The sequence below is a fragment of the Rhinolophus ferrumequinum genome, chromosome 6 (assembly GCF_004115265.2).
Source record: "Rhinolophus ferrumequinum isolate MPI-CBG mRhiFer1 chromosome 6, mRhiFer1_v1.p, whole genome shotgun sequence".
In the NCBI taxonomy this organism is placed as follows: Eukaryota; Metazoa; Chordata; class Mammalia; order Chiroptera; family Rhinolophidae; genus Rhinolophus; species Rhinolophus ferrumequinum.
In genome coordinates, this window is record NC_046289.1 from 51,707,179 (window position 1) to 51,721,644 (window position 14,466).

Here is a 14,466-nt window from a genome sequence, read left to right on the forward strand (position 1 = left end):
CTTTAAACCAAGGTGAGGCACACACAAGCACTGTGGGAAGAGGACCCATGAGAACCACTTTTGGTCTCTTTGTAAGTGGTAGGTCCTCAGCTTCCACTGGATTGGATTCTGTCCCTTTACATCTCTATTATCTGTTTAAAAGTATGGCTAATCTACCCGCCTTGATAACAACGTCTCTCTAGATGGACATGGTAGCCTCTGCGAAGTTTTCATCTGGACACCATCAGGCCAGCATTGCTACTAAGAGTGAGCAGTCTGGATGTGGCTTTCAAGAAGTGCTAGATCCCCTGACAGGACCTTCAGACGGTCACACACTTGGAGCAGCTCTTCCTCTTCAGTGCTCCTGGTCCCTGCTGACTGGTTTCCCAGGCTTTCTTCCCTGGAGCCTTTCTACTCCAAGTTAACTATCAGCTTCCCCCTCAGGGATAGCAGCTTCTAAGGGAGGATAGCTGAATACATTAATGACATACATGATAACTCAACAGGGAGACTCATGCCATTGTTCTAAGAATCCAGAGCATTGGTTTTCAATCCCCTCTGCATAGAGGAATCTTGTGGAGCTTGAAACACCAAACACAAAAACCCCAATGCCCAGTCCCTCTCTCCTCCCCGTCATCTGCCAAGTTCTGGCATTTTTTTAAAACTTCCTAGTGATTCTAATGTGCAGCCTGCATGGAGAAGCACTGATAAGAAAATCAATTCCTTGCACCTTTGCACTCATTAAACATCTAAATTACAGAAGGGGGTAAGGGATGCAACTGCTTTCCACAAAAGAAATTTCTAAAGAACGCCTCTTCTGAAAATGAAGGGAAACCTCTTCACTTTCTGTTGGAAGAAACATTTCGCCCATCACAAACGCCATGGAAAATTAAACGAAGGAAGTGATAAAGAGAAAGGATGCCTATGGTTGATGCGGAAAAGAGTAAAGGAACTCTTTATTAAATTACTATTTATTCAGCTGAATAATACTTGCCCATGGACAAAATGTAAATCCACCCTTTTGGAGGGCAAATAAGAATTTATTTCCCCCCAGGTGATTTTCCCCTTAGCAGAAAAGGTGTTTTGGTTGCCAGGGGACTGGGCCTTGGTGAAGGCAGGTAAGTAAGTGTGAATGACCCTGCTGATTGAAGAAATAATATTTAAAGATGTGTCATGGTGTTCACTGCTCTGACTTCAGGTGCCTCCCAGGCTTTTGCTCCTCCTCGACCCCCTGGATTCTTTGATGACAAGCTAAAGAATGCAGCCTGATTGGAGGCAAAGCACCTAATCCCAACAGAAGCAGGAAGCTCAAGCCAAGAATGATTCTGGAACTCAGGTAACACCAGACGGGAAGATCCATGAGCACAGGACCACATCTGTCCTGCTCCCCACTGTTACCCAGCCCAGCACAGAGAAAGTGCTGGTGGATATCTGCTGCATGGATAGATGAGTGAATTTCCCCACAGTGCTGTTTTTCTCAGTCACTCTATATTTTCTGGCAAACCCTTAAAAGTTAAAAGGGGCACATATAGGGCTTCTTTTTATATTCTTGTTTTTGTTTTTGTCATAGCCAGAACCAGTTGGAAGAACTAGTAATGGGAGGGAGATAACCAGTCCCAGACATTCGGTACAAAGATCTAGCCTCGCGGGGGGAGTTGGTCCCACACTTCACACAAGACACTTGTGTTGTCTTTTTTCAATGAACTTGACCCCATAAGATATATATTAATCCTTCACTTCATAAATGCCCATCTTACTCCCTTCTTACATGCACAAGTCCTTACTGAAATATACTGTCCCACACAATGAAAATCGTCATTATTGAGCTAAGGACTACAAAACCTAGGCCGTTTACTTTTTATTTAGTATATTATTATTTTTTATTAAGAAATTACGTTCTACTGAGGTGAAAGGAAATACAATGCCTAACATTTAAGAATTCCAAGAACCTCAGTAATAATACCTGGATGCTTGGAGCTGAAAAAGGAAGCCCATCATGTCTTCGTAGACGTGATGTCTAAAATGACACCAACAAAGGATAGAGGCTGGATTCCCACCCTTGGTGAATGGGAAGCTGTCACACCGACAAGCTTTCCAACTGCATGTGAGGGAAGGAAAACTTTCCCTAACATTTGCTACATGTAAAGGCTGCCTCTATTTCTAGGTCAAATTTGTCTTAACATCTGGATAAGCTGGAGTTCATGGATAAACACATACTTTTCTTTTAAAGTCAGGGTTCAAAATTCCACAAGTAACTAATTTAGTAGTCAGGATTTTTCAAAATTTGATCCAAATGTCCTGAAGTGATTTAGTTATAATTTGTTAATTTTGCAAAGTAATTTAAGCAAAGTAATGATAATGTTAAGATCATAACAACAGGCACAGCCTAAGAAGCAATAGGGAACTCTGTATTTATAAAGAGCTCTATCTCCTTACCTCATAAGAATGCACTCATGGTGAAGGGCTAAATACCTTCCCAGGGCAGCCAATATTAGAAAGGTCTTCTTTAAGTTAAACAAAGAGCTGAAATTTGCCTTTTCACAAGTGCCACCCAGTGGTTCTAGCCTGGCTTTGCATTGCAATACAAAGCAAAAATATATTCTCTCTTCTTGATGACTGTTTTCTAAGGTACCAATTCAGCTCTCGTGTCTCTCCTGGGCCGTATCTTCCCAAAGCCCTTCAACTATTCCCTGAATTACTAGAGTTCTCAACTCCTTTCCAACCTGGTCCGGCTCTTCTGAATGTGCTCATTTGTCAATGTCCCTTTTCCATGTTTCTAACTTAAAAAAAAAAAAAAAAAAAAAAAAAAAAAGTATTCCCATAAATGGTTACAGCAATTGAGATTTTAAGCCATCCTTTTGTTGTATAAGTTCACATGGTGTACTGGAAAAGCACATTCTTACTACCTGATTTAGATAGCTGTTTAAATTTAGAATAAAAAGTTTCTCTCTCTAATTCTCCATCCACTGTTGGAACCCAGTGGGCCCCTGGGAGGTGCTCCTACTGATGGAGTCATCCTAAAATTCAGCCTGTGATTTCATTCCAATGACTGGGTCTTTCAGATGTCATCATCAGGGCTTTGAGAAACTTATTTGGGAGATATTAAATCACAGGTAGAAAAAGCAAGGCATGGACAGTGATATTTATATGCTTCCCTATTTTCATATGTAGACATTCCCCCACTCCCTTCAAATTGATATGTCCATTATATTCCAGAAGTAAGTTAGAAAACAGAGAATCCTAAATTTCTTTGAAAATGTCTTTTAAAAACGTATCTCTGATTTGGGTACCAATTGTAAATGCTTACACATAATAATTGAATCAGAAGCCAACCAACACGAGGTTTTGTTGACTGATTCTCTAATATTAGATACAAAAACAATACAGACCACCACCCTGTGGTAAGTGGGAGAAATGCACTTCTCCCCTGTCAGGAGCCACACGAGAAATGCCGATAGCCCTGCCCCAGATTGTGTGCGGGAAATTCAGAAGCAGAAAAATATGCTCTGACAGCCATGGTTCACTGAGATGCTGATTGTGACAAAGTCATGCTTCTCCTTGGGAAACACACTCCTGACATCTACCTAGTGTTGACAACGGGCAGGATTTACCCATCACTGTGGCTTGCAGTGCTCCTGTCCAGGTGTGCAAAGGGACTGTGAAGGTGCATCCATGGGTCTCTCATCTGATCATCTGCTCCCCCTTCTTTTATTCCACTGCTCCCTGAGACTTACATACAAGCCGATAAAAGACTCATGGATTCAACACCATACCACTGGATTACTTGTTTAGGAAGCAGATTTTATCTAACCTAGGTGTATGTCCTACACATAAGAAGAAAAAAAAAAAGTATCCCTTTCCAGCCTCACAATTTCCTGACTTTAACTCCACTCCACTAATTATCTCCAACATTTTATAGATCAAAGAGATATACTTTTAAACTTTTGTCTGTCCTGTGTATGAATTATTTATTAGAAGTAGATACACTTTTAATTTTAGTAATTCTTTAATAAAAGAGATAACTTTTCATAGTGCTTAATATAAGAAAAAAAAAGTTTTTTTTCAGTTTCTCCACTGCCACCCGAACGTTTAATAAATTGAAACTTTTTCTTTTCTTTGCAAGTTAGGGACTTAGACCCTTGGGAATTCTTACAACCCTGTTAATACTAATTGCTCTTTTTTCTATCTAATGTTTTTAACTGAGCAAGAAAAAATTATAATAGTATCTGATTAGCTTTACCACAGCATGGACTTTCTTCTATTGAATATCGCCACAAGAAAAAGAGACAGATTATACTAATACGGGTTAGAAGAATTTTTTTTTATTTTAAAGAAATATAAATGTTCAACTTACCTGTTTTTTTCATTTAGAAAAAAAAAAATAATAAACTATGTCTAGTGTATAGTAAACTTACAATGGTTTCAAACTACATAGACGGTTAAGGAGAGAAAGTATGGTGGAAAAGAGAAAAGATGAAGAAGAAACAGGAGAGAAGAGAACGAGGGAAGAAGAGAGAAGAAAGAGAGAGGAACAGACAGGAAAAGGGAGTAAATGAGACACACCAGAAATGAAGAAGGGACATGAGTGGTGGCCATTGGAGAGGCAGGCAGAGGGGGAGTGCAGAGAACTGAGCTGAAGTAAATTTTTCTTGTCACACCCTTTGGTCCCTGAGCTGTACACACCAACGTATGGTATTGCTGTCCTCTGAAAGTGGGTGCACTTATGAACTGCATTTCACAGCTTTCTTAACTGTAACCCTTTGATCTGGAGAAAGCCCTCTTTTAGTGAGAGAAACACACAGAGGACATAGGAGGAAATCCCCCTCTGAGTCAGGATGGCAGTGACCTGAAAAAGTTCGCTGTGAGCCACAGAAAACTGAGCTGAGTGAGATCGGGCTCTTGACCTGAAATGTCCCCACCACAGGAAGCAATCCTGGGCCCGTGACCTTTTACAAGAGCTCACCTCCTCAACCATCTGCTTGACTTTCTTCTGCTGGCAATGCACCATGTCATCTAGGTGTCTGATCCGTTCCCGGAGGCTGGCAGACGCCTCCTCTAGCTGCTGATACCTAACACAAACAGAAGACAGAGCAACTGAGTCCTACACCAAAGCAGCAATACAAGCATTGAAAGACACCTCTTAAAAGAAATATGGCCAAGAACAAGAAAGGGAACTCCAAGATGCACTTTTAACTTTGTATGTACCCTAAGTGATTAACTACCAATTGACCATGCCGCCGTAGAAGAAATACAAAACTTTTTTTCAAGTTCCCATTTGTAAGTTTTACCCTGTATAAGGACAGTTAGTATTCTTTCCAGGGACTGAGAGAGAACATTTTTTTGTACAGGTAAGAGAGGCTTTCTCTTTTGGGATTAATACAATATTGGGACATCCACTAAATTATTTTGATTAGGAGAACAGAAGTACAGGAGTCTAGCAACACAACAAAATAACTGAAATCAGAGCTCCCAGCAGAATTCTAGGAAGTCTGAAATTATCATTGTTCTACATATCATTATTTTGGGAAAATGGGAAATACATTGAAAGACCTTCTCTGCATCAAAACAGAGTGAACCACATCGTAAACATTTCATACTTTTGTTTTTCAACAGCACAAATTATTCTTTGACTTTGCTTGTTTAATAATAATAATAATAATAATAAAAAGCAACCAAAAGATGAGCTCTTCAGTTCTTGGGTGCCACTGAATCGGAGTACGGGATGAAGGGTCTGGTGGTCTGCTTACCACTTCCTATCTCTGCCAGGTCCCTCCTCAGTACTACGTTAAAGATTAGGGAAGACTCCCATAACTTTGCAAACTCTGAAGTTGCATAAGAGGAAGGAAAACAGGTCTTTTTCTGGCACATACCATACGGCAGGAAGTACACCCAACAGTTCTCTCACAATAATACCCAATGAGAAGGACAGTGCTATTACCACCATAAACCCCTCCTCCTTTAAAGAAGAATTCCCATTTTAGAGACAAGCAAAGCATCTCAGGGTTAAGTAACTTGCCCAAAATGCTCAAATCATCCCTAGTTTTCCTTCACTAGAAGAAGGACCTCTTTGCCTTTTGATTTCTAGAAGAGAACATGTACTACTTCTGCATTTTCCGCACAGGGCCTTACTCTCAGAGCCAAGGGACAAGGTAAGGTTTGACTGAGCAATGTTTGGAAACAAACAAACAAACAAAAAGATATTTTAAAATTAATTTCCATGGCAATACTATTAGTCATAATTGATGAGTTTTCTCATTAACAAGATGCATTCTGGAGCGCAAGGTTACAGATAACATTGATAGACTGAAATTTAGCACTTGAGATAGTGCAAAACTGAAATGTCTTCCAATGCACAAGCCACGGGCTATAGGATGTGGCTGTAAGCTCTTTAAGAAACCAGCTCCATCCTGGAAGCTCTCAGCCAAAGTTTTGCACACATACGTCTGCAATGAGAGATGACTAAATGAACGAAAATGCAAAGACCAAGTGAGCACACAAACTTACAGCATGTCCACCACCTAAATCCATTACAAGATAAAAGGCATTATGTCTTACCTTCCGTTGTCAGACTCAGTTATTTCCCCTGACATTTCTGTTTCATGCTCTAGGAGTTGTAGTTGCAGTTGATGGCGTTCCTGAAACAAACAGACACAGACATTTTCATCAATGGATTAAACCAAGTTGGACAGAGAATGCATATCAGGCAAGTCTAGCACTAGTGAGCTCAAGTCTATTTGACATCCCACGGGTTTTACAGGCCCACTCACCAGAGGCCAGACAAAGCTAAAATATGCCAAATCTGTTGGTGTGTGTTTATAGACTTATTTATGAATTAGAGACAAACATCCTAGATAAAGCCATTCACGATTTCTTTTTTTTAAAAGTATTCTGTCAGCCTAGGCTCAGATAGACGTTTTGTGGAATTTAGAGTTCTAAAAAAGGATAATCAATACTCTAAATCAGTGGCCTGTGGTTATTGCGAAATTCTGGATTATTTTCTGTATCATCAACAAAGGAGGCTCTAGAATATAGGTAATATCCCATACACCAATCAGGGTGGTGCTCACACAGGTGTGTTCACTTGTAAAAAGGAGGTGTGGCAGTCAGGACAATGGCCCCCAGTGATGGCCACATCCTAATCCCTGAAAGCTGCGAATATGTTGCCTGACACGAAAAAAGGAACTCTGCAGATGTGGTTAAGGGTCCTAACAGTAGAGAAATTATCCTGGACTATCTATCTAGGCCCTTATTGGAAGGAGGAAGGAGAGTTAGAATCAGAGAGACAGAAATTGGAAAATGCTACACTGCCGGCTCCAAAGTTCGAGGATGGGGCCATGAGTCAAGGAATATGCGAGTACGTGGTCTCGAGAAGTTAGAAAAGGCCAGGGAATGGATTCTCCTCTAGAGCTTCCACAAGGAACCCAGCCCTGCTAACATTTTGATTTTAGGACTTCTGACCTCTAGAACTATAAGAGAACAAATTCATGTTATTTTAAGCCATGAACTGTGATAATTTGTTACAGCAGCAATAGGAAACTAATACAGATATTAAGCTGTGCATTAAGATTTGTACCCTTTGCTGTTTCTATGTAAATTTACACATTTACCCCCCGAAAACAATATAAAACTATGAACAATTATTTATTTGGACAGAGTGGAAAATGTTAATAAAGCATACTATTCATCATAACCCACATTGCACTAGAAATACATTACCGATGTTAGTGTAATAAATTTCCTGAAAATGAAGTTGACCAAATCCTGCTCACTAATTGGGAGATGATTTTACATTAGGCCCTTCTGTAAAGAGTACTAAGGTTCATCTTTATTCTCAGAAATTCTCCCCAACAAACTGTTACTCGTTATACAGATGCCAAATCTCTTTTCTCACAAGTTATTCAAAGCAAATGTCTGAAAACTTAACGCCCTCAATTTCTAAAGCTATAAGCTGTGGTATACCAGGGAACAGACCAAAGAGATGGGGGAGCAATCCACCTGGAAGGAAGAGTATGTTATCATCGATGTATTTAGAGTCATAAGGGAAGACCGACTTTTGGCGGAGTTTTGTTATTAGTTCTCAATCTGTACAGCGAATACACATTCTTACGGCCCAACATGGGCAGAATGCCCCCCCCATGCCCCCACATGGCAGGCCACTCGTTTACATTAGCTCTGAAATAACAGTGATGAACCTTTCACAGGTGAACTCTCCTTCCAATGCGCCCTAAAAAAGCTGTCATAAAGTAGGGCAAAAGGCCTCACTTATAGCACACTTTAGAAGTTTAACTTTTTCCTAAATTGAACTATTAATATTAAGTGCACACTACACAATACTTTCTTACCTTTGTATGTACCTGATTACCTGGTGAAACCATCACCCAAACAAGGGTTAGGACATTATCTGTTCTGCTGAAGTGTCCCTGGGAGAATATATTCCTTAAAAGATTGTTAACTACTAGAAAAGAACTGGTCCAAATACAATGCTCAAAAAAGAAACCGTAAACTGAGGTATATAGTATATAGGAGAAAAGCCATTCAAAAGCATGTGGTTTGTCCTTAAGGAAAATAAAAAAACTCAGTGTGAGCAGGACACAAACACTGCCACAGTTCACGCTTGTGGACACACTGTTCACATAGTGTGTGACACAGATTTGGTACAATTCCTGCTCTCAAAGATTTATCCCTAAAGGGGAAAGAGCAGTACATTGGTGTATCTTAGCTAGGTAAAGCAAGCATTTCTCTAGCCTAAATGGAAATGCTAAATGGAAAAGATTTAGGGACATAATAAATAATAAATTTTCAATCACTAAAGAAAAAGCCAACAGGACTTGGGGAACATTTTGTTACATAAATGCGGGCAGGGAGGGCTGGCCTTACCACTCCCCTGGCCTCTTACCCACACCTTCATACCAGCTCTACATGGAAATCAGGGGGGAAAAGCTGGGAACTTTCAGATTCACAAGGGTACAAAGAAGATAAGCTATAAAATAGGTCCAGTTAAAATAATAATAATAATAATAATAATAATAATAATAATAATAATAAATAAATAAATAAATAAATAAATACATAGAAAAGCTGACTCTGGGCAGACACTTAGGCAAGCCTGTAACAAAACAAAAATCAGAGCCCCCAATTTTTGAACCCTTACTATACATATGTTGGCATTGTGAGTAGCACTTTGCATGCGTTTTTCTCATTTACTCCTCACAAAAGCCCTAAGAATAAGAATTAGGATTATCAGCATTTAACCAAAGAGCATATTGAGTTTGCAAAAGCCAAGTAACAGCCCACAACTAGAAAGAGAGACAAGACTGAAACCCCAGGTCTATCTCATTCTAAAACCTATGCTCCCAACCATTGCAGGGACTATCTCTCTGTAAGATGGCTCCCTGCACAAACCACCTCCCCCTGCTACCTGCTCCCCTTACTTCTTTATGCTGCAGGACAATCTGTCACCCAGAGGGAGCACTCGCATTAACCAGCATCTTCTGCTGTTGTAGGAGAGCAGTAATATGGGAGAAATCTCTCCCAAGTTCTAGAAAATGCCCTTGTTGCCCAAGCTTCACTACTGCCACCTTCAACCAATACTGACAGTCTCAGCCCTGCCACTTGTCCTCTCTTCAATAAAACATAGGATTCTGCTTTCCAAGGGCGAGAGGTAAAACTGTAATTGACTCATGAGTTAGCTCAAGTCCCTCCCTAATAAAGATATTACATAACACGGAAACCCCCAGCAAGCCCTGAAGCTCCATGGCACTGAATTTAATGCCATTTCCTCTCTGGTTACACCTCACCTTGTCAGGGGACTGTAGAGGCTTATGCTGCAGATATCAGGGGTAAGCAGACCTCTTCTCAGAACCACCTGGAAGTCCAGATATTGACCTTGCTCATATTGTCATCCCCACTCCCTCCATCATCAACCTGGGATTCTCAGCATCCAGCATGACATACTCGTACATGGTAATATGACATGGTCTTGCAAAATCACCGCTGTTCTGCAAATTCACATGCAGCTAGGGAGCCATTTTCCAGAAGCCAGCCCCAGTTTTGGCCCTCAACTACCACCCCTCCCCAGAAGTCAGCTGTCACCTGCCAAAGGTCACCCTCGCTCTTTCTTCCCTGCTTCCTTCCTTTTCTCTTTCCTCTCTCCCACCCCTTCTTCCCTTTTCCCCACTTCCTGCCCAATCTCTGGCCTCCTCCCTTCTCTAGGCTGGCTTCATTATCTCATCTGAACTTCTGCCTTCCCCATGCCTTTCCCCCTTCCCACCCATCAGCCTATTTACTCCGCCCACAGAGAAATGTGGCCCCAATCTGACATGTGGCCTGTCAAAGAAAAGCCAACCCTTCAGAAGCACGCCCCCAAAACAGCAGGCTTGGTGTATGGATGTACTGTCTAAATAGGGCCGATCACTCAACAGGGGAACTAAGTTCATGTCTGGGGCACTAGACAAGCAACATCACTAAAATATTCATTTTTATAAATAATTTTACATATAATGCTTTTTAAAGCATCGAAATAGTCACTATGGGAAAAATTAGAACTGTCTTGGGATTCCTCATACTTGACAGTTTTATCTTTTTTGTTTCTTTAATCCAAAATCGCAGGGATAAGAGGAGTCTGTGTTGAGGGTAACTCCAACCTTCAGATATGCCTACAGGGGAACTGAGGAAATGCAGGGGCATCTGGGCAAGTGGCAACAGGCCGAAGCTGTGTCTGTTACCTTTTCCATGCGTTCGATCAGCCTGTCCAGCTCCCCAATCCTCTGGTCTTTCTCCTCTAGGCTGATCTCTGCCGCCTGCATCTTTTTATTGGCTTCTTCAATCGCTTTCAGAAAATTATTGGTTTCTTCCTGCAAAAATAACACATTGTCCTAAGCAGAGCCATGGCGTCCCTCAGCTACCAAGCAGGGTCCAAACAGTTCTGGCCTTGCTAAATAACAACGCTTGTTTAAATGCATGACCTTGGGGCCTAGAAGTGTCTCACAGATCATGAACCCAACTTCCGTGATTCTGGTTCTCACCTGTAAATAAACACACATCACATGGCTTTGTAATGGGCCTAGTTATTTATTTTTCCTTTTTACCCTTGAATCCATATGTCTAAAAGAAGCCTACAAGTGTTATTTATCCCTTGACTAGGTGCTCAGAGTGTCACTGTATGTGCCAACAATGTAAAGAGAATTGAGGACAGATTTGGAATTGAATGCAGAATGCCCAAATCGTTCTTCCATATTGCAATGCACCAACTCAATCCATCATTCAGCACATTTATTAATCCTGTAAAGACACAAGATAAGGCAGACATGGAGCCCCTACCTTCAAAGAACTTATGCTCTGCTAGAGAAGCGAAGATATGAGACATGCAGCCCACTCTCATAACAGGTACAAGAGAATGCCACAGCTCCGAGCAGCGAGAGGGGGGCTTCCCAAGGGCAGGGACACTTCTGGCTGTGGGAATGGGAACGCCTTCATTCATGGAGAGGGTGGCATTTTCAAGGCTCTTTGGGAGCTTAGGCAGGACCACGGACAGGGAAGGAGAAAATTTCAGGTAGAGGGGAGCCAAGTGGAGTGAGGAAAGGCACAGCTACAGGTAAGGCCCGGATCTGCTTGGATGCTGGCAAATGGTCAGATTAGCTGGAGAGAGGGGTGTTTTTAGAAGCTAGAATTGGGGACTATTCTGAAGAGGGAGGGGAATGAATAAAGGAAAGGAGAGAGCAGGGAAGGGAGTGAATGGGCAAACAATAAATTCCTTGAGCCCTCACCCAGCAGTTACTCCACTAACTCACCTCCAAGCAGAAACCCTACTATTTAAACCTCACCAACAATAATGAACCAGAAACTGTTATTTTACGAGCAGCTACGACACACTCACCAGGAGAGCTTCTTTCTCAGCACCGTGCCTCCGCTGCTCTTCATGCAGCTTTTCCTCGTACTGGCTGTACAGCTTCTTGGTCATCTCTCTCATCACCTCCGCATTGGCTTCTTGGGAGGACTCCACCTACGAAGAGACTCATTTCAGAGCGACAACTTTTGAAGGCTCCAGGGCCTCAGCCCCCTTCAGTCTGTGTGTATGATGTGTGGACACACAGAGTGAGCCCATCGCCCAGAGCCCTGCAGTGAGACAGAGGCAGCAGGAAATAATGGGGACAGGGACAGAAGGCAGAGGAAAAGGGTACACACGTGCACAGAAAATAAAAAGTGGCTCTTACCTTCTACTAATCTACTTGATTTTATCAGGAAAAGCTGTTCCATGTGAGTACATTTTTCAAAAGGCAGAAAACTTACTGAAGTATCAACTTCGCCCCCCCAAATTTAGCCATTTTTACATTAAATTCTCTCCAAAATTGACCAGGCTCCACTGACTTATTAACCCCTTTCTTCAATGACTTTTCCTGTCTAATGGTCTTTTGATCCTGAAACTTTACTATTTTTTATTCTATCAGTTTTAATAAACTTTTTTCTGTGGATAATAGGTCCATACCCGAATTGGTCCCAGAAAGATGCAGGTTTTTTAATCCTTGAATATTCTGTTAAGAAATTACAGAATAAGATCACTACATTATTAGAATTGGGTCAGAGTAGAATAAACTATAAAATTAAAAAATAAAAAGTTTATTTATAGGAGGAAGCAGGGAGTAAGGGAGGAAAGGGGATATTACAGATATAAATATTCTATTTTTGAATATACTTTGTTTTGTAACATGGACTTTGAAACCAAGTAAATTTAGCTGTCATAAAAAAAATTAAACTTCAAAAAATTATTCATCAAGACTACTCAATGGGAAATGAATAGTCTTTTCAACAAATGGTACTGGAACGACTGGGTAGCCACACGCAAAAGAATGAAATTGGATTCCTAACACACCATATACAAAAATTAACTAAAACTGGATCAAAGGCTTAATATAAAAGCTGAAACTAGAAAACTCTTAGAAGAAAACATAAGGTAAATCTTTGTGACCTCTGATTAGGCAATGGCTTCTTAGAGATGACCCCAAAAGCATAACTAACAAAAAAATGAATTAGACTTCATCAATATTCAATATTAAAAACTTCTGTGTTTCAAAGGATACCATTAAGAAAGTGACAGGAGAAAATATTTGCAAATCACATATCTCATAACTTGCACCCAGACTATATAAAGAATTTTTATAACTCGATAATAAAATACAAAGAACCCAATTAAAACACGGGCAAAAGATCTGATAGACACTCCAAAGAAGATGTACAAATGACCTATCAGCACAAGAAATGATGCTCAACATCACTCATTATCAGGGACATGCAAATCCGTAATGAGTTACCACTTCACATTCACTGTGATGGTAATCATCAGGAAGATAGTAACAAGTGTTGGTGAGAATGCGGAGAAATCCGAATCCTCTTACACTGCTGGTGGGAATGTAAAATAGTGCCAGCATATCTCTAGATTACGTTTCGTATTGTTTGACTTCCCCTCCACCCCTCTATGTACATACATTACTTGGAAAAACACTTTATGTCAGAGAATCAGGGCAGGCTTTGGAGAGAAGTCCACATGGAGTTGAAGCTGTCCCATTGGTTGCACAGGCCAGTCCAATCACGAGGAAAGACTTAAGCTCATATAAGAAATCTGGACTCTTCCTTTCCACCCCTTTATGCTTTCCCAAATGTTGCATTTGGAAACATTCCCACCTGGTTTGGGCAACACTAAGCTGGGGGCTCCTGGTGGCTTGGGCAGACCCAGTTGGGAGACAACAAAAAGTCAGCAGAGTTGTGGGTGAGTCGGGCGTAGGATGGAGGTGGTTCGTATTTCCTTTCTGCCCAGGCCCTGTCCTTACCTGTAAACTTCATGCCATTGATTTTATGCTACATAAGGTTTGTTTGTGTCCCTTCCTTCCAGCTTATTGCTTGTTAAAGCTGAGTCTGCTGGATATATAACCCTGGGAAAATCCTGAACAGAGATTATTATCAGCTGACAGAGACCCAGTCCTTCCTGCATTGTGTTTCCACTGCAAACACGGACTTCTAGAAAGGGCTCTTTCCCTTGAGTCCTGTTCACTCTGCATCCAGGTCATGTGAAACACTCTGAGTCCCCTAACTTTCTAAGTTTTTTTTTTTTGGCAGGAGGATGGGGAGTAAAGTAAAGCATTAGTCTCTAAAATAGGCAACTGTAGGCTGGACTTTGAGGCTTGGTAGCTGTGGAAGCAGCCAGACTGCCAAACTGCCTAATGATATCCCCAGCTGCCTGATGTCACATCACCTCTGGAACAAAGGAGACTATCCAGGACAGACATATACAGTAGCCACTCAATACATAATTGTGGAGTGAATGACAGGATACTGATCCTAGGCTGAGGAAAAGACTTAAAAGAGTAACTTCAGATTTTTTTCCGCTATACACTTCTTTTTTTCAAAGTAATTTTCACGCAGAAATACAATATATAAAACAGTAAAGAAAGAGCTGCCCTGTTTGATGCAAACACAAAGAGGAGCTGATTACTC

The 14,466-nt window shown here is 41.1% G+C and overlaps 1 protein-coding gene across 2 annotated transcripts in view; it reads right to left on the reverse strand.

Moving 5' to 3' along the window:
• Positions 1–14,466, reverse strand: part of MYZAP (myocardial zonula adherens protein) — an 87,877-nt gene that overhangs the window by 37,513 nt on the left and 35,898 nt on the right. For both annotated transcript variants that reach the window (XM_033107811.1, XM_033107812.1), the window contains exons 7-10: positions 11,855–11,980; positions 10,704–10,832; positions 6,535–6,614; positions 4,943–5,048 (exon numbers count right to left, since the gene is read on the reverse strand). In XM_033107811.1, the coding sequence (XP_032963702.1) occupies positions 4,943–5,048; positions 6,535–6,614; positions 10,704–10,832; positions 11,855–11,980 (441 nt within the window). The remainder of the gene's footprint in view (positions 1–4,942; positions 5,049–6,534; positions 6,615–10,703; positions 10,833–11,854; positions 11,981–14,466) is intronic.